The 20,564-nt window shown below is 55.1% G+C and overlaps 1 protein-coding gene across 19 annotated transcripts in view; it reads left to right on the top strand.

Moving 5' to 3' along the window:
- Positions 1–20,564, top strand: part of NCOR2 (nuclear receptor corepressor 2) — a 221,886-nt gene that overhangs the window by 57,071 nt on the left and 144,251 nt on the right. For 18 of the 19 annotated variants that reach the window (XM_027469767.3, XM_072024399.1, XM_072024413.1 and 15 more), the window contains exons 2-3: positions 5,714–5,925; positions 18,670–18,797. In XM_027469767.3, the coding sequence (XP_027325568.3) occupies positions 5,821–5,925; positions 18,670–18,797 (233 nt within the window). In that variant the 5' untranslated portion in view covers positions 5,714–5,820. Of the gene's footprint in view, positions 1–5,713; positions 5,926–18,403; positions 18,440–18,669; positions 18,798–20,564 lie in introns of those variants that run through there. The other variant, XM_072024400.1, reaches the window with a different exon arrangement.

The following is a 20,564-nucleotide window of genomic DNA, read 5'->3' as shown; positions in this document are numbered from 1 at the left end:
ATGCGCTTGGAAGCGGGGCTGAAGCAGGCCCGCAGTTACTATATCATTATCGCGTGTTGGCAAGGAATTGCATTTTTTTTTTCTGCCTTGATTTAAAGTTGCTTGCGCGTGTTTATTAAACTGAGATTAGTACGGCATAACAGTTAGGATATTTAAGCACATGTTTAATGTAAGGGGGGGCGCCGAAGTGGGAAAGATCTCACAAATATATGCGGGGCAGGGGCCGGGTGGTGCACGGGAGGGGGGCCCCGTGGCTCCCCCCCAGCCCTGCATCCCCCAGTATGGGCACGCAGCTCAGACTGGGCTCTGCTGGAGGAGCAGGGGCTTTGCCACCCACCTGCACCCCGTGGTCCCCCTGTCCCGGGGGGGCACCTCTCAGTGTGAACTCACCCGGAGTGTTTGGGGCTGGAGCTTTTGGCTGTGCTCCCGTCAGAAATCGGGCTTGTTTTCAGCGTTTTTTCCATGCCTGGGGTTTTACCAGGCACTTCTGCTGGTTCCTCCTGTTGTCCTGTGCTGGGTTTCGTACCTCTTTCTGGCTGCCTCTGTCCCATTTGTGCTCTGGCACTTGACCATCACTCCTTTCCCTTCCTCTCCTCCTCCAGCCTCCTGCCTGATTTCCCTTTTCAGTCCCAGTGCCTGTGTGTGTGCTTTTTTTTTTTTTAAAAAAAATTCCTCTTAAGGCATTTCCATTTGTCTTTGCAGATCATCTTCAACAAAGGCCTCGCATGCTCTAATTTGTTTTCTATTTCCAGCCTACACTTAAAATAACTCCTTTGTTTCATGAATGGCCCGTGCCTGGATCCAAATCCCCCCCCCTTTTTTTTTCTGTAGGGTTTCTTTCCCCCCCCCCCCGTTCCTTGTCAGTATCTTTGAGGGTTTGAAGGGTCCCTTTTGGGCAGGCACTCAGCAGCAGCGTGCCGTGGGTGGCCGCGTGCCCGTGCACCGGCACTCGCCACGGAGAAGGGAGCGAAGGGGTTTGGAGAGGTGGTGCGGGAGCTCAGCCGTGTGCTTTTGTGCTTGGGACCCCTCAAACAGACCATCAGCCCTGGGGCTGCCGAGCAGAAGGAGTTATGGCACGAGCCCAGGGTGTGCTTTGTGCTGCCGGAGCACGAGGCCCATCCTGTGCCGCTGCTCGGAGCGGGGCCTGGCGCAATGAAACCCTCCGACCTTGCCCCGCACGGCCGCGGTGCCAAGATTTGCTCGCGAACGCTGGCAGAGGTTATCTCGGGGCAGAGCTAAACGCGGGTCCTGTGCCCAAAATAGCTCGGAAAGATTGAAAAGCAGTAACACCAGTCCCAAATCCCGCTTTGCTGCTCCGGGCAGTGACAAGGGCAGGGCGGAGAAGTCTCCTTTCCTCGGGGCTCTGAAGCGGTGCCGCACGGAGCCACCGGTGCCACTGCAGCAAGGACGAGGCACGGCTCCTGAGCTGCTGCCATCCCCTCCGTGGCCGTAGGACCCGCTGTGCCTGCTCATGAGGGTAACATCCAGCCATCGTGGTGCTGTGATCCATCAGGTTGTGCTGAGCCCTTGCCTCCTGCTCTGCTCCTCCAAGGCAAGCACGGTGCTGGGAGATGGCACGGGGTGAAGGGCCCCGAGCCCTGCCGGAGGAGCTCGGGGCGTGCCTGATCTTTCCTGTTGACCCTGTGCTGCTATTTTAATTTAAAACCTCTGTACCCCGCTGTGATTGAATGCTACTGTGGATTCCTGGGCTGCAGACAGTGACATTGTTTTCTTTGTTATTCTGAATAGAGCCCTAAATTTATGGCAGACGGCCGGCTTTCCTATTGAAAGGCCTTAATAGATACAGTACATACAAATATTTGTGGATAATGTCAGCTGTCTTCCAAGAAAATTTCATGCACATATTGATTAGACAAATCCATTATCGTTACATTGTGGTGCGCTCCTTAGGAATGTCCCTCAGCCCATTTTCATTACGTCTTAATTATTTTTCTGCTTCCACCAGCACTCTAAAGAAAGCGGGGGCAGGTCTCCGGCTGCTTTTGAGCTCTGGTTTTGATCGGGGGCCGTACGGCATGTGAATGCCTTTACGGGCTGCGGGGCGGCTGCCGGCAATAAAGGGGCTTTTCTGCGGGGCCGCGCACACGTGCGGGCTGGGGCTTCGGGCATGGCTGGCTGGTCGGGCTCCTGGAGGCGAACACTGTGGCTCGGTATTAATTAAGCGTTATAAATGAAGGTCTCCTTGATTATTGTTTCGAAATGCACGAGTTGACTGGAGGATGCATCTTTTTTGAGGGTGTATTCGAAGAGGAAAATCGTCACATATTCAGCGTCCGAGTAAAGAGGAGCTGATTGCTTTTCCCAAAACTTGCATCGTTTTGCAGTTAAGCATTAGCTTTCGTGCCAATATTTTCCAATTAAATGCACCCCGGTGAGCGCATCCCAGGCAGGGGATGCGTGGCGGGGCGGTCCGGGCTGTTGCCTTTAATAAATTGTCTCCTCTCGTTGTCTTTCTGCTGTCATTTTGTGGGCTACCTTCTAACGTCTCCTGCGGACCATCACGCTCTGTAGACCACAAGTTGAGTAACGTTACTCTGCACTTCAGAAACAGAATGGTCTGTTAATCTCATTTCAGCAGGTCTTTGCTTTTTTTTTTTAGTGTTTATGTTGCAGCTGAGCAGCCTGTTCTCACTGAGAGCTTTACGAGTGCTGTAAGCAGGGCTGGAGCGGGGCTTTCGGAGCGCTGGGCGTGCCTTGCTCTCACCTCTCAGCCAGACGAAGCCCGGCAGGGTAATTAGGGCAGCTCACCCACGCTCCTACCCTGGCAGCAGCAAGCCGGGGACCCAGCTGGGAATCCTGCTGTCCCTTGGGATCACGGAGCACATCGCCGGGCTCACTCTGACTTTGGAGAGCAACAAGTGCGTTGAGCGCTTTTAATTGTTAGCAAATCAGCTTTCTTGCAAAGGACTCGTAAATCTTTTGCTGCTTTTGCTCAGCATGGGCAGAATCCGTGTGTCGTGCTTTTGCTGGGGTCGGGGCTGTGCTGCTGGCATGCACAGCTCCACGGCCAAGTGCCAAGAGCCTGTCCCATGGCGAGGGGGTGTTGAAGGCTTCAGCAGCGGGGCAGGGTCCTGGGAGGCTCCCAGATGGGAGGCAAGAAGCGGGTTCAGGAGCCCCTGCAGGTTCTCGCCTCGTCCGCAGCTCTGTGCTGTCGTCCTGGGGCTGGATTTGCCAGGAACCTCCCGCTTTCTCCTGTTTCTAATCAGGCTGTAAATCTCCTCGTACCTAGCACCGTAATGGCTAACGCAGGTCTGTGGATAAAACGTGCTCTGATCAGGGCTCCAACCAGGGGGGAAGAAATACTTTTCCTGTGAGACAATGTCTGTTCCTCATCAAGATCAGTTGAGAAAAGTAGTAACCAAACAGCCCGGCCTTAAAGATTTAAGGAGCCTGGCTGCGCTATTTCTGTTTCATTTCCCATTAATCTGCCCCTATTGTTTGCATTCCTCTCTTACAAACAATTAATTCACGGGGACCGGCTGCTGGGGCCGTCCTCCTGTAGCTGGGGAGCTGTCGCTCTTTGGTGCTCCCCGAGCTGGCCTGCCAGGAGCTGATGAGCGTAAAGATGGCACCGAGGGGGAAAATGGCATTTTTCCCCCCACATCTCCACCCCTTCGAAACTGTGGTCTCCAATATCTGAGCTCGGTCACTTCCTTGTGCAGCGCGGTGCCCGCGGATCTGCTGGCACGGTCACCACTCGCCGCCGCGCCGAGAAGTTTGGGGAATGTCTGGAGGGCTTTGATTCTGCTCGCCGCCTGCACAAAGAGAAGCAAAAAAGCCTTTAAACTCTCCTGAAGCGTGACAGTGTGTCTTGGCAGTTGGCGCTGCGTCTTAAAGCTGAACTTGTGATCTGAAGAGGGCTGTTTTGTTTTGTTTTGTTTTTTAACAAAAAAGAGAAAAAGCCATCGCGTTTCTTCCCCTGCAGACAGCTGCCGTGGTGTGCTCCAGTCCTCCTGGTGAGCTCTGAGTGGGGCACTTGGCTCGGTGCAACCTGCCAAGGGCTCCAGGACCCCTCACCTTCGAGCATGTGTACGGACGTGTGTGCAAATTAACCCCCAGGTGGCTGCGAGCAAGGATGCCCGAGCTCAGATCTGTTGTTGGGAAAGTACCTGAAACTTGTGCAGATCCCAGCTGGCTTTCGGTGCTCTCGAGTGCTGCGCATGCTTCCTTGGCAGCTGCAGGGAGGTTTGGGGCCAGCGATCTGAGGACACGGCTTGGCCCTGTGGCCACGTTTCCAAGCCCTGGGAGCGTGGTGGCCACGGAGGTGAGTGAAGCAGGTGCCTGACCGCCTGCTCGGGGGGGTTGTGGCTCACATCACATCCCGTCAGGATGCACAAGGGGAAGCAGGGCACTCAGAGTGGAAGTGGAAACATGTCCCCACCGCCTGCTGGGTGTCTCTGAATTCCCCCACGTGCTCAGGGGCTTTCCTGAGCCCTGCAAGGCAGCTGTCCTGTTCCCCATCAGGGGCAAACCTCAATAGCCCACATCGAGGTCATCCACATTTCTGCCATCCTTAGGCCTTAATGGGAATAATTTGATTTTTATTTTTTTTCATATAACTCGAGCCCTCTGTAAGGGGGATTCCTTTGCTCGCCGGGCCCCGCTGGGGCCGTTGGTTTGGTTTGATTTTGTGTCTGGCTGCCGAGCCGAGCGTGGATGCAGGCGCAGCAGCGAGGCGGCCCCGTGCCTGCTCGTCGCAGATAGCGAGTGGTTTATCAGCACGGGCTGATCTGTGGTCTCGCAGGGGGAAAAGAAAAAAAAAAAAAAAGGCTTCCTCTTCTTTTCTTTTCCCACCCCTTTTTGGTTTTTGTACATGCCAACTGCTGGTTCAGTTGAAATTGCGTTGGCTCGGGCTCGCTGCGCGCCCCGGAGAGCGGCGGGGAGAGGCCAGCGGGTAGCTCGCAGCACACCAAGCTCTTTCTGCTGCTCCGTGTGTGCTGATGAAAGAGTTTGATACCGCTGCGGAGCTTGCACAAATCTGTACTTAATAAGCACCTCCACTGGGGAGGAGGCGGCGTGCGCGGCTCTGCCTGAGATGGAGGAGGAGGGAGCGGTGCCGCAGCTCTCCCCGCGCGGGTCCGTGGTGGCAGCATCCTCAAATCCAGGCAGCCGTGGGAATTTACACTGTGTGTAATTAACCATTAACAGGAGAATAATCGTTAGTGCCTCCTGAACTGGCAGCACGTAGACGTTTGTTGCTTTTTAGTTGGAATCCTGACCGAGTGGAGGCCTGAGACCCTCTCCAAAGACGCCACTCGCAGTGTCTGTAACAATCGGCAACTCGTAAACCTCTCCTGGGGGTTGGGGGCATCCTCCCACTCTGCTGGTTTTCCTGACTGCGTTACAGCTGCGAAAGGGGTTGCAACACACGATCAACCATTGAACATGTGGGCGACGTGTTTGTGAAAATACCTCCTGGGCCACGCCGTCTTCTGTGGCACTTGATCCTAATCGGCCGGGCTGATTCAATACTCGGGTGGCTCTGGAGGTGACACGGAGTGGCCCCGGGGGCTGCGACGGCTGCTGGGCAGTCCGGTGCCCAGTTACCTGCTGGGACATCAGGCTTGGCTCGCTGGTGGAGAACCACGAGTAGTCAGGTCCTGGGGATCACCCGAGGCTCGATGTTCAGCTGTTTTACAGGACTGTGGTCGACTTGAGTTCTAATCTGCTGCTTCCCTCTTTTTGCTCGCAGTTATTGCGTGACGTGGAAGGCGCGCTCACGATGAAGAGGAGCTCCCGGCTCTCCTAATCCTCCGTCGGCGATTTGGAAGCAGCGAAGGCCGCGTCTGCTCTTTCGACATGTCTGGATCTACCCAGCCGGTGACACAGAACTGGCGTGCCGCCGAGCCGCGCTACCCCCCGCACGCCATGTCCTACCCGGTGCAGATCGCACGGCCGCACGCGGTAAGCAGGGCGCCTTCCTTCACCTCCTGCGGGGCAGGGGCTGTCCCCAGCCACGGGGCAGTGCTGCAGCTGCACGGGCTCTGTTGGAGCTGGTGCAGAGAAATCAGGCTGCTTCTGCCTCTGCGATATGGGATTTCATCCTTCCTCTCTCATGCGATCCTCTTCCTTTCCTCTGCACGGTGCTTTCAGCTTTTCTCCTCCTAGCCCTCGCTGTGATGGGCTCCGGCTCATCACCTCTGAATGCTGGAGACCAGTTATCCACCCTGGGAGCTCACTGGGGTGCTGCTGCAGCACTGGTGAGCACTGGGGGGAGAGGGGAGGCGTGGATCGCTGCCCACCTGGAGCTGGAGCACACTGGCTCTGGTCTTTTTCAGCGTGACCTTTTTCGCCCTGCACCACGAGGGGAGCCGCATCCTCTCCTGGGTGTGGGCTCATCGCTCCCCAGCACGCCTGTCCTTGGCCCTCCCCACGATCTTTTCCATCTTATCTTTCCCCTTATTTTTCCCTTCCTCCCTCCCCTTTGACCTGTGCTCTCATCTCCCCGTGGATCAAGCTGTAAGCTGAGCCGAGCGCTGGCTGTGCTTTATCGAAGGCACTGGAGCTTGCATGGGTTAATTCACCCAGATCCGGCCTCTCCCTTCTGTGCCCTGTCACTCACATCTGTGCTTGCTCATCCTGGATGTTTGAATGCTTTAGGCTTAAGCCCTTAATGGAAAAAAACTCTCCTTAGTGGAACAGCTTTAGTCAGCTCAGGCTGCTTAAATGAATCTTATTAGGTGCTGGAGTGTGGCGCGCACTTGTCAGGCTGCTCTCTGGAGCCAGTGTGGTGGCGAGCTGCAGCCGGGAGGGCGCTCAGTTAGCGAGGTGACCTCGTCTCGGGGTTACCTGTCTGATGGTGAAGGCTGCTGAACTGTAAAGCTCCTGCTGCGCCGAATTTAAGGTTTGACTTGAAAGGCTGGCAGTCCGGGGTATGTCAGTGTAGGGGTGAAATTCCCCTGTCTGCCCTCTTTGGGCTTCAGCAGAGCAGCGCGGAGAGCAGAGCCGGAGTTCGGAAAGGCTTTGAAATAGAAATGTAAGGAGGGTGCAAGGCGAGCTCTTGGCTGCATTAACTGGCTCATCTAGCTTGCTTGGGGTCTGCGTGCTTCTGCACAAAGAAGCTTTTCATCCAGGGTATGAGACAGGCTGACCTGGTTTGATCCAGCGGAGATTTGCTTCCATCAGTGTGAGCGTGTTTATTTGGGAGGTGGGATGGAACGAGAGCGTTTGTCTGAACAAGAAAATCCCAGTTCTCTTTTTATCAGGAGCAGAATGTGCCCAGGTGAGCGAGATCTGCTGTTGTGGCAGAGCCAATTTAAAGACAAATCCCAAAGCCTGAAGACCCAGGGAGGAGAGGGATTTTTGGGAGAGCACAAGCGGCTCCTCGCCTTGGGGTTGAGCCCTTGTCTCCTGCCAACACACACTGCTCCCCTTCGTGTCGCAACAGCGGGACGACCCAAATGGGGCAGCTGTTTGCAAGTCAGAGCTCTGGGTTTCTCCAACCTGTCCTGCTGCCTGGCTGGAGTGAATACCGGTTTTATTCTATCCTATTAATGTTGGAAGACGGTGCTGGCGTTTGCTCCTAGAAGCTATTTTTACAGCCGGGCGCAATCTTCCAAAGTTACGCGATACCTTTCGGGTGTCTGCGGGCAGGGGAGGTTGAGGTTTCGGGATGGACGGCCAGGAGGATCCTGTCGCCCGCTCGGGGGAAGCGTGCCAGCCCCGGGGGATCGAGCACACCTTGCTTCTGCTCGAGAGGGTGGAAGGTGCTCCTCGGGCTCCTGTCCCCGTGCTGTCTGCTCTCACCCTCAGCCTCTCACCCCCGCGAGCATCTCACCTGGCAGTGCTGGGGCTGGGGCTGGTCCCTGCTGGGGTCGGTCGGGAGAGGAGAGCCCAGTCGCTTTGAAGTCTCCGCGCTGCTTAATATTAAAAAAAAGTCCGTGGTATTTGCTCGCATGTCTTGGCCAGGTCAGTCCTGTCATGGGGTGTGTTTGCACAGTGAGAGCTTGTTTGGAAGAGAGCGAGGGAAGCCAAAACCAACCCAACGCTAGCGTGCCTTGCATCTAATTAGCTCTTGGTTCTGGTTTGCTGCATCCCACGACAGCCTTTCATGAGAACTGGGAATTTGTCAGCCCTGGGATCCTTCCCCTGGCTGGGGAAACTCCCTGGGTCACCTCCTCCTGGGCACGTGCGTGGGGCTGAGCACAGCAGGGCTGCAAATGCCATTATAACACAAATAAATAATTACAGCCCAACTGTGACGGTCGCACCCAGGGAGATGCGGTGCGGCAGGAATACTGAGCTCAGAAATGAGCCGTGACATTATTTTAGGCTTGGAGACACTTTATGAAAAGTGATTTAAAGGATTGCAGCTGTTCGATTTCACAGATGAGGCAAGCGAGAGTGGGCGTTGTGGAGGGGCAGCAGGCAGCGGAAAGCAGGACGGGCATTTTTTTTCTCCCATCGTACAAAACCTGGGGGGGAAAAAATGTGTTTGAAATGAGCAAACAGAAATGTGCCGTGTACAGATGGGCAGCATCTCCCGGCAGCCAGGTCCAGGAGTTGCTGCTGTGTTCGTCGCCGATGGAGAAGATCCAGCAGTGGTTGAGCAAGGAGTTTGCTGCCTGCCTTCGCTCCTCGCTGCCAGCTTTGGGGTTGGGCTGCGGGCCCACGGGCCGGATCCAGCCTGAGCTTTGCAGGGTGATGCAGCGAGCTCTCGTCTGCAGGGTGGGTTGGTGCCCACCTGTACCAGGGCGTCCTGCTCCTCGCTGATGGGCATCGGGTGCCAGCAGCTGTCAGGGAGGCAGACGTGAATTTGCTGTGCTGCCTTACAGTGACCGCAGGTTTCATTCCATCTTATTAAAAAAAAATTACTCAATAAAGAACTCTGGCAAATGTGCGTGCTTTTAAAGATAAGAAGGAAGCTTGGTCAAAAGTTTCTGGTTTAGTTGGACTTTGTAATTTTACTTTTAAAAAAAATCAGTAGGGTGGGTGGGTTTTTATTTATTTTTTTCTGAAGAGGTTACATGGTTCTTGGCCAAACTGCAGGGGAAACGTTTTTGTTTTCCATATTAATTAGCTGTAATATTGGGGCGTTGAGCTGTTTTTCGTCGTGCTCAGCTGGGGAACAGCAGAATGGTTTGAATGCCCCGCGACCTTTGGCTGGAGGTGAACAAACACACGACTTGCACCCTTAACCTTCTGATGTGTCCGAAGTTCATGCTCTCAAAGGAAACCTTGGCACGAAGGATTTTCGTTTTCAGGCAACCTGCAGGTATTTTCTGTAAACAGATCCATGTCCCACGTGCATAGCACACGGCCCCTTTTCCTCCAAAGCCTCTTGGTGATGGATGTCCCCTGGGGGCAGAAGGGTTCCCTGCTCTTCTTCCCCGGGTGTCCAGCCGCTTGCAGTGCCCCGGCGGTTGTTCTGCTGGTGGTGCCCTGATGTTTTGCGGTCCCATTCCCTTCAGGATGCTTCAGCAAGGTGGAAACGTGAGCTTTCCTCTTCCTTAACCCCGTGCTCCAGCTTTCAAGGACTTCATGCTTCTTGCCGTGCCACCTCTCCTGTGTTAGGAGCAGCCCTGTGAGCCTCTGTAGTTCCTGCACTAAACCTTTGTTTGCAAAACAGCACTTGTGCAGCAGCCTCCCCGGCTGATTGTTTGGTTTTTGGCCAGTGATAACTTCTGCTCTGTGTGCCTGAACCAGCAAAGAGCTCGGTGCAAACTGGTGTGGTGATGTGCTGTCCTGGCCAAGCGGTGGCCTGGGGGCAGCGTGTGCCTTCCCTGCCCAAACAACTCCTGGCAGCTGGAGTAGAGCAACTTAAAGCGAGTGTCTTGTTGTGGAAGGAGCTGCAAGTTCCTGAGGTGGCAGGAGCTGGCTCGTCTTCACAGGGAAATGATCAGTGGCAATGTGACATCAGGTAAGCCTGTAGAGAGGCAGCGTGCTCGGCATTACAAGCACAAGGCGCCCTTGCTGCAGCGTTGTTTTTCTCGGAGTGGTTATTCACTCTTTTATCTACTGGAAGCAAAATGCCAGTCTGTGTCAGAGCTCCCGGAGCTTGCAGAACGGAAGAGTTCACAGTGCCAAATGCTAAAATCCCCCGGGCTGCAAGGAGCCGTCTCCAACCACCTCCAAGAGCGGGTAAGAAAGGCTCCTGCTACCGGCTGCGGGGCTGAGCAGGGGCTGATTCCTGCCTCTGTCTGCCAGCCTGCAGCTAATGGCCGAAGGAGGGCAAAAACCTACCTTGGAAATCCCCCCTCCCATCAGCTCTGTCACGAGAGCTCAGAACCATCTCTCCTGCACTGCCCCTGAGATTTGCTCCGAAGTATTTCACGAGATCAGAGCAGCTTGAGCAGCGGTTTTAGGAGAATTGGCTTTGTGCTGCGGGATCGGGAGAGCTGGAAGGGAAGGAACAGAACACCTAATTCCCTGCCCTGGGGTCTCTCTTGCAGTGCCAGGAACAAGGAGCTGGCTTACGGGAGCTGCTGTGAGCAGGGCTCGTTTTCCCCAGCACACAGCTCTTAGCCAAAACAGCTCTTTTTCTTCCAGCTATTGCAAATGTCTGTGGCTGCTCCCTAATCTGCTTTTTGGGCATGGCTTGATGTAGAGGGTACTCCTTTTGCTTTTGATTGATCTCAAGGTTGTAAATCCGCAGGGAAGGAAAAAAACCTGTGCTGCCTGTGCGGTTTGGCATCGGTAGAGACCCACTAATGCCCCTTTTGGAGACGTGCAGCGGTTTTCTGTGCTGCCAGCCTGCCTCTGGCTGTGTTGCTCCACCAGCCTCTGCAGCCAGCGGGGTGGAAACGCCTCCTGCAGGGTTTGGGGCTGCTTCTGGCTGGCACTGTTGGCACATTTATTGAAACCAGCAAGCAGGTCGGGTCCCTTGACCTGAAGAACTTGCTGTGGGGGCAGAAGGAAGCGTAGCTGAGGGCTGAATGGGGGACGTGGACAGGCAGCAGGGTCCTGCACAGCCCCCCAGGTAGGTGATGATGGGTGTTACGTGTGGTGGGAGATGCTGGGGGGCTTCCTGCACAAGGGCTGTGCTGACGAGCAGGGCGACCTGGTGTTTTTAAGGTGGAAATTTTGGGTTGTGGTGTGAAAGGGGTTGCTCATCCCACAGGAGCGTTTGTGACCCCGACCATCTCCTGGAAGCAGAGCGTGCGTGAGGGATGGAGGAAGGGCAGGCGGGACGCTCATGGCTCAAAGGTGTTGTCCCAGTGGGGACAAAAGAAGGGACCAAAAATCTCGTGATGGAGAGAAATCCACGTGCAGCCCTGCAACGACCGTGCTGCTGTTCTGCGCGCACCTCTGGCAGTCATGGGTCCAGGAAGGCAGCGTCACCGAGAGCTGCCCCCACCATGCCGCGACCTCTTGTCCATGGATGGCACACTCAGGACAGCAAAACAGCACTGACAGCCCTGGCTTGCTGGAGAGGGAGGGGGAGAAGGCATCAGGATGGGTGCGTTACTGTGCAGCTGCTGCAGGCGCTAATGGAGCTGGCAACAGCCGCGGCCCCAGCGCGGGGATGGCAGCAGAAATCGATGCCTTCCAAGAAGAGGCCACGCGCAGTGTGGTCACCTCCTAAAACAAAAGGCCAACTCAGCAGCGTCTGAGAGATGGACGGCAGCGAGGCCGGGTCGGAACAATGAGGGCGTTTGTCTTCTCGGCACATGTTGCGTCCCCGTAGGCAAGATAAAAATGCATGTATTCAGGCAGGTTTTTATTGCTGACCTTATCTCCAGCAGGAGAGCTGATCGTGGAGGAGCTGTTTGTTTGTTTTTGTTTTGTTTTTTGACTCTGCAGCGAGCTCCTCCCAGCGTTTTGGGGAGGATGTGGGGCAGACAGCAGCGTGCTCGGGGCCAGCCTGCTTTGATCAATAACCACCTCCTCTGCGCTTCAGCGGTGACGATCTGCAGAGGTTTCCTCTTGCTCCCGGAGTCGATGACTCTCTGCTGTGCTGGGGCAGCAGCGGGCGCTCTGCCACCGTGCTGGTGCCTCCCAGACCTTCCCCCTTCCTCCTACCTGAATCGGATTTGGGCAAAAAAAAAATTGTTTTCTCCAGGCAGCGGCTAAAAAGTGCATTTCTCGGTCTGATGAGCAGCTGCTGCCAGCGCCAAGGGGTATCCAGGCACCAGAGAGCTTTTCCTTTTATTGCTAAAATAGGTCACACTTGCTGCTGGCAGAAAGAGATTTAAAGCGACTTCTGTTTTTCAGAGTACAAAGCGGGGGGTGAGGGACATCTCCTGCACCTTGGGGACCCCCCATTTCGGGCTGGTCCGCTCGGTGGCACTGATGGCGAGCCCAGCTCCTGCTCAGCCAGGGTTAGGTAAAGCATCCTGAGCAGCATCTTCGCGCAGGTGGTAGCTGCTGGATGGTCTCAGGGCCTTGCAGGTTTCCCGTTTGGGTTCGCCGCTCGGTGCTGGTGGTGTGCTCGTGGGTGTGGGAAGCTCGGCTCAGCCTGCTCGACCTGCTGCGTGCTGTGCCGGGCGCTCGAGCCCCAAATGCCACATTCGACCTCTCGGTCTGGCGTGTCACCTCTGGCTGGCCTGGTTGTCTGGGGTGTAGCTCAGGGTGTCAGAGGGTGTCCTTTGATGTGGGGAAATGCTCTGCTGGGAGGCGAGCAGGGCACGCCGGGGCAGCAGCCAAAAAGTGCTCGGCTCTGCTGGCCCCGTGGGGACACCAGCCCCACCAGTGGGTTCCCCACGGGTCAGAGGCATTCCCAGGACAGCACGCGTACAGCTCGTGAGGCCTCATCATCTAAAAATTAATCAAGGGACACTCCACAGATAGAGGAACAACCAGCAGTGCGTTGTTTTTTTGGCTCCCCTTTCGCACGGCACCACCATCACCGGCCTCATTCCTGCCCAGCCCCAGCAGGTGGCTGCGAGGTGGCAGCTCCGTGCAGCGCAACGCCGGGCAGGCTGGCGCCGAGCAGCCCCTGAGATGGTGCTCGGAGCCCTCGGCTTCGGATTCACAGCCCTGGAGGCTCTCCTGCCTTCGAGGAGGGGGAGCCCAGGGGCCGGGACGAGGGCGCTGTGTGCCGGGAGCCCCGTGCCGCGGCCCCGGGAGCTGCCGCCGCCTCCGCGGCGCGGCGGAAGCCGTGATTAGAGGCGGCTGCTCCAGCGAGTGCCACCCTGCGCGCGGAGCCGGCTCAGCTGGCGGATGTGGTGAGTGACCCCGGGACCGCTCCTACTGGGTGTCGGTGCAAAACAAGAAGAGCGGTGGTTTGAAGCGGAGCCGTCTTTTTATTTTCGCACAGAAACTCGGAGGGGAGCTCCTGGTTGCTTTCTCAGCTGGAGACGCGGTAAGCGGCCGGGGAGGGAGGTGATGCTCCAGGCAGCTCGAGCTCTGTCGCAGGTGCTCGCCTGGCTGCGCTCGACATCTCCGCGGGCTCGTTCCTGAGCTGCTTCCCCAGGGAACCAAAAGCGCTGGGTGTTTGTACTTTGTTTTTCTGCTGGTGGGAGGAAGAGAGGAGGAGCGGTTCAGTTTTGTTGTTGCGAGACCGGCTCTTCCTTTCCTCCAGCCTCCTTTCTCTGGGGTCTCACATTCAGGGGCTGATTCGTGGTCGGACGCTGCTGGCCGATGCCCCGTCCATGTGGCTGTGCTCTTTGTGCTGCGGGTCAGAGCCCGGGGCGCTTTCAGCGTGGCTCTGAAACCTCCTTCTCCTCCTCTAGCTGGAGGTCAGGCAGCTGCGAGCAGGGGGAAGAAGCGAGGCAGGCCAGCAAGTGCACACGGTCAAAACAGAAAGCGAGAGGCGGCAGCGAGGCTGTGCGGCTGCGTGCAGTCGTTGGTGTGGTACGTGGGTTATCCCGAGGTCAGAGGACACGCAGAATTTTGCTGGAGAGCTTACGGTAGGTGAGGCAGCAGACCAAAAGCTTCTGAAAAAGAGTTTAAAGATAAGAAAAAGCTTTTCTTTTTTCCTTTTCTCCCGTGGGGTTGTCTGTGTTTTTGTGCCACTGAAGGCTTTTCTGTAACGGCGCATTCAGTCTCCTGGCTTCAGACAGTTTGATTATTGTATCTAAATGAGCCTGATAGACTCGGGTTATTTAGGGTCACAGGAATTACCAGGAAGGGGAGGGAGACGGCGCTCTCGGTGCTGCAGAATTGAGTAATAACACAAAAAGACCTTGAGACTGAGCGCTTTCATCAGCTCCCCCTCCCAGCACCTCCAGGCAGGGGAAGTGCAAGCGCCTCCCGCCTCCCTCGCTGGCAGCGAAGGACAGCTTGCTGGAAGGCTGACGGTGCCAGAGCACCTTTTCAGTCTGCTGCATGAAGAAGTGTATTTTAATGAGGCTGCTTTTGGCTTGTTAGCATTTTATTTATCTAAACGCTGGCCATGCGCTGTACCGCGCCGTGGCGGTGATTTATGGTGCTGTAGGCACTCTGGGTCTGCCCGTTTCGGGCGATGCTGTTATTGCTGGCTCGGCCCCGCCGGCCCTTTTTTGTGTTGTGGGGCCAGGAAGAGCTCAAGGGGGTCTGCTGGGGAGTGAACCCAGCCCCTCCGGAGAGGCCAGGGGCTCGCAGCAGCCTCTTGGCCTGAAGTCTGCCCGAGGCTGCTTTGGGGCTGCAGCCTGGCTGCTAAATCACCATGCAGGGTACGCCGCAGGCACCCAAAATCTGAGGTCCTGCAGTTCTGCTGGCAGTGGCAGCTGTCTGCCTGCGTCCCCTGCCCCCTTAGCGGGTTTGGTGTCCTGGTGGGGAAGGGCTGCCCCTCCTGGGGGGTCGCTGGGAGCTGTGGGGCAGTGCAGCGGGGCACCGAGCCCTGGAGAGCTCGCTCCTGGATTTCACCGAGGTGACTTGTTCCAGCACTACCGCAGGTGCACAGCTTGAAAGTGGATAACGGAGATTTTCCTTGTCATTTTCTAATTTTACTTAGCTGGCTTCGCCCTAAGCTTTGGAGACACGGCCTGCTGGTTTTGAAGTGTCTGTTTCTTGCACGCGAGATTGATGGCCTGGGCTGGGGCAGCGATCCAGCATGGCGTAATAGCAGGTGGCTCGTGAAGGACGAAGAGAGCAACGCGTTTCTGGGCTGGAAGACGGAGACAGCTCGGCCTCTTCACTGCGCCTGGATGTCTGGCTGCTCCCAGGCACAAGGGTCCAGCCTTTTTCTCCTGGCTGGGTGCTGTCCACAGTTTTCAGCCTGCCCCTGGCAGGGTGCTGCTGCCCGTGGGTCCCCACGCCTGTTCCTAAGGACAGCTTCATCCCCCCCGTGCTCTGTTGTAGAGGCGTTTTGGGGGGACATTGCTTAAAAAGCTGACCCCGTGGGGTGCTGTACAGACTGGTTTCCACCTCTATGGGTTGGGATGGCTGCCCCCGGGCTGTGCCTAACGCCAGCAGTGTTTTGGTGGCGTGGGGCAGGAGCGTAATCCCCAGCCTGGGAGCTCAGCCTTGGCATCGCCTTGCACGTTCTTGATCCGTCTGCGGCTCCAGACGGTACAGTCATGGTAGAGAGGAAACTCTGGCCGGTTTGTTTATCCTCTGCCTACGTCGTTGGAGCTGACTGAGTTCCTTTCACCCAGGGTTGTATTTTTGGGAAGCTGCTGTTTTATCAGGAGAGTGATAAGGTCTCGAATTTGAAACTTCCCAAGTGACTTCGGTTGTTTTGCTTTGGTTTTGTTTTGGAAACATTCTCCCTCTTTTGGGGCCGTAAAGAAACAGAACTTCTATCAACACAAATGGAAAAGGTGCTTGATTTGACCTTTTGCTCATCATCTCCTTCTCTTTGCATCTCTTCCTGCCTTTGGGAAACCCCCCTCCTGCTCCCCAGAGCTGTTGATGTGTCGGTGGCATTCCACTCTTTTTCTCTTTTCTTAATTTCTATTCCATGATGTTTACAGAGCTTATGAGATTCTGTAAAACTTCCACGAGTCACAAAGTACATCTGTGTGCGAGCACCTGAACCAGAAGGAGCCACAGGAAGGAACAAAGGAAAGGAACAAAGTCCCACCAGGAGGCAATGGGCGAAGGGGTATCGAGGGCCATGGAGAAAGTGCTCTGACCCCTCGGTGGATTTGGAGGAGTGGGAGGAGGCTTTGCAGGGGGCAAGAAGAGATGCAAACAGACGAGGAGGGAGAACATGAGCAAAAAGTGCAAATGAGCAAGACCCAGCAAAACAATGGACAGAAGAGGAGCACTGTGCAGCTCGGGGCTGCAGAGTTGTGAGTTGCTGAAGTTCAGTTGTCCTTGAGCAGCTGTCAAAACGGCCCTAGAAACTGTGGGTCTGGCTGTGGGGTGAATCACATTGTGCTGTGGTGTCGGGGCACTGCTGGACCCCGCTCCCTCGCTCCTGTCCGTGTGTGGAGGACACGACATCGCTGGCAGCAGGGTGGCTCCTGGTGTCTGCCTTCAAAACGCGGCTGAACAGCGTCAAGGTCTCCTCTGGAGGCAGCTCGTAAACCTTCCCGGCACTCGCGTCTGAAAAACACAGCCGTAGCTCACAGTGCAATTTACTGTAGTAACTTTCGGAGCAATTAATCCACCTACGCTGTGCCAGGTCTCCCACGGTTCCTCTGACAGTTCGTCACGGGGCACAGGAATTTGTCAGGTTTAATCCCCCCTCGGTAGCTTTTCGTGTTACGTTTTTTTTTCTCGTAAAATCGAGCGCCGATGGGAGAAGTGGAGCTGAGCAGGGAGCGTCGGGGGACACCTGGAAGAGCAGAATTGGTGCCCTTGGTGCTGGTGCCAGCGAGCTGTGCCCGTGGTCCCGGCCCCGTGGTGGATCGAGCCTCTGGGCCGCACCAAATCCTCTCCTGGAAGAGGACAGAGGAGGAGAAGGCGAAGAGTGTGGGCACAGGGAAAGGAAAAACAGATGGTTCTCGGGACACTTGAGCCTTTTTTTTTTTCTTTTTCTTTTTCTTTCTCAAGGGCACAGCCTCCCAGACGGGTAATTCTCGTTTGTACGCCCACAGCAGGTGCCTGGCCTGCTCGCGGGCCCGCTGGCGCGCCTTCCCAGACGGCGCGTGGTGGTTTTGTGTGCAGACGTCAGGAGCTGCACCGCTGGCTTTCCGCGTTTTGTTTTAACACTGGGATGAGTGTGAGCGGAGGGGAGCTTGCTGTACGTGGGCAGTGACTCTCCTTCGGCCGGGACGTGGAAATCCAAGTGCTCGAAGTGCTCCTGCCTGTCGGGTGTCGGAGTTTCTCCCGGCTGTGGCTGTGTTTTGGTTCTAGGACCTCATGTACGGGGACTGCAGAGCTAAGAAAAGCAGCATGGCAGGGCAGCTCCCTCTGTAGTACCTGGATTCATGTCAGAAGCCAAAAATCCCTGATAAAACGAGCCGGGCCTGTCCTCCTCGTGCCGTGAGGCCTCCCTTGCTCCGCAGCCTGGGGCCGCCTGGGACCTTGGTTCCTGGCCTCTCCTCAGGTCAGTCAGGGCAGCACCACAGCATTGCTTCTGATGCTGGGGAAAGATAAACCTGGCTCCCAAAATACCCTGCTGTGCCTTTCGGACACACACCACCCCCCTTCCTCCTCCATTTCATCTTTGACCTTCTTGGCTTTTCTGTGAGCGAGGCTGAACTCGGGGCCGGGGCTCCGGTTCTCTTGGCTCCCCGTTAGGAGTGCGTAGCGTTTTTATTTTGCTTCCTGGCTTTCCAGAAAGCTGCTGGGCGAACACATAGTTTTATCCTCCGTTGGCCAAAGCTGCTGGGCCTTGATTGGAGCTGGAGGGGAGCCTGGCTGGGTGCTGGGTGCTGCATTCACCTACACCTCGGGCAGGGCTCTGGAGGTGCCGCCTGGTGCACTGCAGGCTCCAAACCTTCCTCTCCCTGCCCCTCAGCCTCGCTGGGGCTCGTCCCTGCTGTGCTGGCGTTTATCAGTCTTCATTACATCTGATCAAATAACGTCTGCTGCAGCTGTTCAGCCTGAGAGGTTTTTCCCCTCCCAACTGCAAGTACTCGGTGTTTTATTTGTTGGGTGGTTTTTTTTTTTGTTTTGTTGCTGACCCTGATGTTGCTCTCTCTTTTTGAGGCAGTTGGAGCTGCTTTTTCTTTTCTTTTTTTTTTTTTTTTTGGTGTCATTTTGGGTGAGGACTGTTCGAAATAGACTCCCAGGTGGGATTGGTTCTAATGTAAATATGTGTCAGTGTTGCCACGGATATTCTGTGGCAGGGCTTTCTATGCCATTGCTGAAGGTCTTAGTTAATTAGATGATTACTCTTCTTTTCTGGTCAAGTATCTATCTGCAAATAAAAAATAGCAATTGAAACGTAGCTGCTGAAATGCTGTTGCTGGAAGCAGTCTGTGGCACAGAGCAGGAGGGCTTCTTATTTAATTAAAGTCAGGAACATACTGTACTGTACTCTCCAAGGGTCAAGGAACAAAAGGGACGTGCACATAATAAGTAGCGAACTATCCTTTCAAACCCCTTCAGCTCAGCCCAGGGGAGCTGTGTTTAAAGGGACCTATTGAGATAACATTTGTGCTTCTTCCTCTTTTTTTTTTTTTTCCTCCTTTTTCTCCATATGGCTGTGTGGAAGCTGAAGGTATCCTGCGACTTCTCATTTTATCCTTACCTGTTCTTAGTCTTGGGTTTGAAGCCATCATCAGAGCTGCTGGGGGTGCCAGAAATGCCAGCGTGCCTGCTCCGGGGCTGGGGCTGAGCTCCTGTCTGGGGGCTGTAGGGCATTGACATGGCTCCTTCCCAGCATTTGGGGTTCACAGCTTTCCTGAAAGTTGCCCCCATCCTAACGAGCTGTTGTGTTTGTTCCTGCAGGATGTCGCGCTCTTAGAGTACCAGCATCATTCCAGGGATTACGCTTCCCACCTCCCGCCGGGGTCTATCATGCAGCCGCAGCGGAGGAGGCCGTCCCTGCTCTCCGAGTTCCAGCCGGGCAATGAAAGGTACCGGGGGCTGCTGTGGGGCCATGGGGCACAGCGACCATGTCAGGAGGGTTCACACAGACCTGGGCAACTTAAAATTACTACCTGGTTACTTACTGGTACTGACTGCATGCAGGTGCTGCGCCTCTCTTAGCTAATGCAAGTGGCTCCTTTGCCTTCTGGCTTCTCCCCTTGCACTGTCATACGTTTTAAAGACATCTTAAACAAAAAAAACCCTCCCCACCACACACACACACACCATCTGTGAAGCTGCACATCGCTGTGTAGCTACAATGTGCTGCGTTAGCTCTCTCCAGCAGAGAAAATGTGCCGTTGGTTTTGGTGTGTGGCTCCCCGGGCTGACGGGAGGGATGAGAATAGCTCGTTGCCATCGTGCACCTCCGCTTCCTCTTCTGTTGCTCTTCCTCCCCGTTTTCATTTGGTTTTGTTTCTCTTTCTGTATTCCCCTCGCCACTTTCTCTGAGGTGCTGCTTTCCCTGCCCAATGCCCTTGCGGCTGTCCCTGTGTCGCTCATCGCTTTCGTCGCCTCCTGCGTCAGGCTCTCGGTGTCTGGGTGTGCAGCTCAGACGAGTGCCATGAGGCTCACGGTGCTGGAGCTGCATTAACTGCGGGAGCTGCTCTGTTTTAAAGGCCATCACTCTCGCTCTCTGTTTCATCACAAAATGCTGCTCTCTCACAGTTTCTCTTCTGCATTTGATGCTTAGTGGTTTTGCAAAAAAAAAAAAAAAAAATTGCCTGGAAGTGAAATAAGAACCTTGCAGCCGTAGGTTTATGCAAAGCATTTTTTTGATGCTTGCTCCCTAGGCTAAGAATAAAAGTAGTGCAGAGTCACTGAGCCGCTGCCTGTGGCCAGCCAGAAATGAATCTGCTTCTCTAAAATCATAATTGTTAGGGGAGAGGAAAGGCAGTGGGACTGGATGAGCTTTGAAGTACCCCCCCCAGCCCGACTATCCTGGTATGTCTCAGGCTGCTGAATGAGTAAGGGCGCAGAGTAACCAGGGCACCAGGGGCTTGGCTGGAAATGCCGACAGGCCCCTCTGTTTCTAGTGGGATGGACCCAGCCTGGTGCTCAGCAGAAACAAAACCATGATAATTTGGAGGCAAAAAAACAATCTCCCAAGTTAGCTTAGCATTTGCCCTACTGGACGGGGTCTTCTGTGTTGTGGACAGGCCCGTGACCCTTGCATGTACAGAGGGGTAATGTCACTTCTGACGAGTCGTTTACGGCTGCGTGACACGGTGCCTTGGCTGGCTTTGGTTCCCCAGCGCCGACTTCTCCTTAGCGCAGTGTAACACGGTTAAGTTGGAAGCGAACCAGGCTCAGCTAAATACGGGGGAGATGGGTAACGAGGACCTGGCAACATGTTCCTGCCTGCTTTTGCTTTTCACACTAATTATGGTTTGCAGAACGGAGAACCAGTTCTGCTCTCCAGTAAAACGAAGGTTTCAAGGTCTGAATGTGCTGTTTAAAAAAAAAAAAAAAAAAAAAGATCTTGGTGGTTCTGCATAACTGAAAAAACAGCTGCAAGCCCTGGTGTGTGCTGTGCCACACACCTCATCTGTTGTGGTCATCCAAGCATCTCCCTTCAGCTTACAAATGTTTCAAACTCCCCAAACTTATTTTTTTTTGTTGTTGTTGTTGACAATCACGTGGATTGTGGGCAAATGTTAATTGGGGTTGTCAGGTACACAGGATACGCATCCAAGCGGTTGTGGTGGTTGCCTCAGCACTTTCAACCTGAATGTTTAAGTTTTGGCTTGCTATAA

The sequence above is a fragment of the Anas platyrhynchos genome, chromosome 16, assembly GCF_047663525.1.
Source record: "Anas platyrhynchos isolate ZD024472 breed Pekin duck chromosome 16, IASCAAS_PekinDuck_T2T, whole genome shotgun sequence".
Classification (NCBI taxonomy): Eukaryota; Metazoa; Chordata; class Aves; order Anseriformes; family Anatidae; genus Anas; species Anas platyrhynchos.
The sequence above is the reverse complement of the archived record's forward strand: the minus strand, read 5'-3'. Positions and strand labels throughout refer to the sequence as shown.